This window comes from Calidris pugnax, unplaced genomic scaffold (genome assembly GCF_001431845.1).
Source record: "Calidris pugnax isolate Ruff unplaced genomic scaffold, ASM143184v1 scaffold1185, whole genome shotgun sequence".
Lineage (NCBI taxonomy): Eukaryota > Metazoa > Chordata > Aves > Charadriiformes > Scolopacidae > Calidris > Calidris pugnax.
Genome location: NW_015092172.1, coordinates 24,796 through 26,502, shown reverse-complemented (window position 1 = coordinate 26,502; position 1,707 = coordinate 24,796). Strand labels below are relative to the sequence as shown.

General features: G+C 58.6%; 1 protein-coding gene across 1 annotated transcript in view; it reads left to right on the top strand.

Annotated features, from left to right (window-relative positions):
* The window catches only part of ZC3H4 (zinc finger CCCH-type containing 4), a gene marked incomplete at its 3' end in the record, with an annotated part of 21,220 nt that extends 19,515 nt beyond the window's left edge, over window positions 1-1,705 (top strand). The window contains exon 14 of the mRNA XM_014962241.1: window positions 510-1,705. Coding sequence (XP_014817727.1) covers window positions 510-1,705 — 1,196 coding nt within the window. The remainder of the gene's footprint in view (window positions 1-509) is intronic.
* Window positions 1,706-1,707: the final 2 nt, after the last annotated feature.

The following is a 1,707-nucleotide window of genomic DNA, read 5'->3' as shown; positions in this document are numbered from 1 at the left end:
GGAAGGCAAGTGGCAAAATACGATGTATGTTGGTCAAAACCACCCGTGAGGCGGGGGGCAACTTGGATTTCTTTTGGTTCCCCCCCGGCATCTAACCAAAAATAGGGGAGAAATGGGGGTGTCGGGGAGGAATTCTGCAGGGAATGGGGGGTGCTGGGTGCCTGGAAGAGAATCCCAGAATCCCCAGCATCAAAAGAGTTGAAAAACTGGGAAGAGCTGCCCCAGAAGGTGCAGGAGACGGGGTTACTGGTTTGATGTGGTCAAACTGGAGTCTGCTGGGGGCAGGAGGAAGATGAAGGGAGGGATGTGCTGGGCATTTGGGGGTGGGGGGGAAACAAGGCCAGGGCTGTCACAGATGCCCCCCCTGTTTGGGCCCAGTGGGGGTATTTGAGCAGCGTTGAGTTGAGAGGTGACATTTTGGGGACCTTCTCCTCCGCATCCCCTCTGGATGGTGCTTTAATGGCCTTTTATGACCTTTTTTTCCTCTTCCTCTTCTTCCTCCCTCCCAGGAGATCCCGGGAACTGGTATTCCAGTGACGAAGACGAGGGCGGGAGCAGCGTCACCTCCATCTTGAAAACTTTACGGCAACAAAGCTCGGGCCGACCTCACCCCCAACCCCCCCACGGCGAAATGGGGGGCCCTCCCCCCGCTGTCAGTGACCCCCGCCTGCAGAAATCCCAGGGCGGGGCTGTGGGCAGCGGGCGACCCGCCGATCCACGCTTACGGGATCCTCGCCTTTCCCGAAATCCCGACCTCTCCCTCGCGGTGGATTCGGGCCCCACCGACCCCCGCTTGGCGCGACACGTTCCTTCCTCCGTCTCCAAACCCGAACCTCCTCATCCTTGTGTCACCCCCAAACCTTCCCTGCTCCCCGAGGAAGAGGAAGGAGAACGGGTTTTACGGGATAAAGCCGTCAACATCCCCTTGGATGCTCTCCCGGGTCATTCCCTGCGGGATCCGCGTTCCCAACTCCAACAATTCAGTCACATCAAAAAAGACGTCGTTCTCAACAAACCCAACTTCGCCCGGATGATCCTTTGGAGCCCGGAGGATTTAATTCCTCTTCCCATCCCCAAACAGGAGTTTATTCCTGTCCCTGCTGCCCTTCAGTCCATGCCCGCCCTCGATCCGCGCCTCAACCGGCCCCAAACCGACCCACGGCAAAGGGGGGGGGGAACAACCTCCGGGGGGGACACGGGCCCCGGTTCCAGCCTCCCCGATTTTGAGCTTCTTTCCAGGATATTAAAGACTGTGAACGCCGCCCCCCCCGCCAGCCAGAGCGACAAACCCAGCGACCCCCGCAAACGGAAAACTCCCACCGACCCAAGGTTACAAAAATCGACGGAAACGGCGGGTTCGAAAAACCCCAAATTAATGGAATCGAGCGATTCGGCCCCGGCCATCGCTCCCTACGACCCCCGTTTGAGCAAAGGGGGGGCCCAGAGCAGCGTCCTCAGCGCCATCAGTTTGTACGACCCCAGGACTCCCAATTCAGGGGGAAAAGCTTCCGAATCGCCTCCCGAAAGCACCAATTCTTCTTCCAAACCTTCCGATTCCGGGAAAACAACCGGAAAAACTAAAGAACCTCTTTTCGTTCGACGTTCGGCTTTGGAACAACCCGATTCGGAGAAAAGCGGAGCCGAATCCGCCACGGACAGGTACAACAGCTACAACCGCCCCCGGCCCAAAGCAGCAGCCCCCACCCC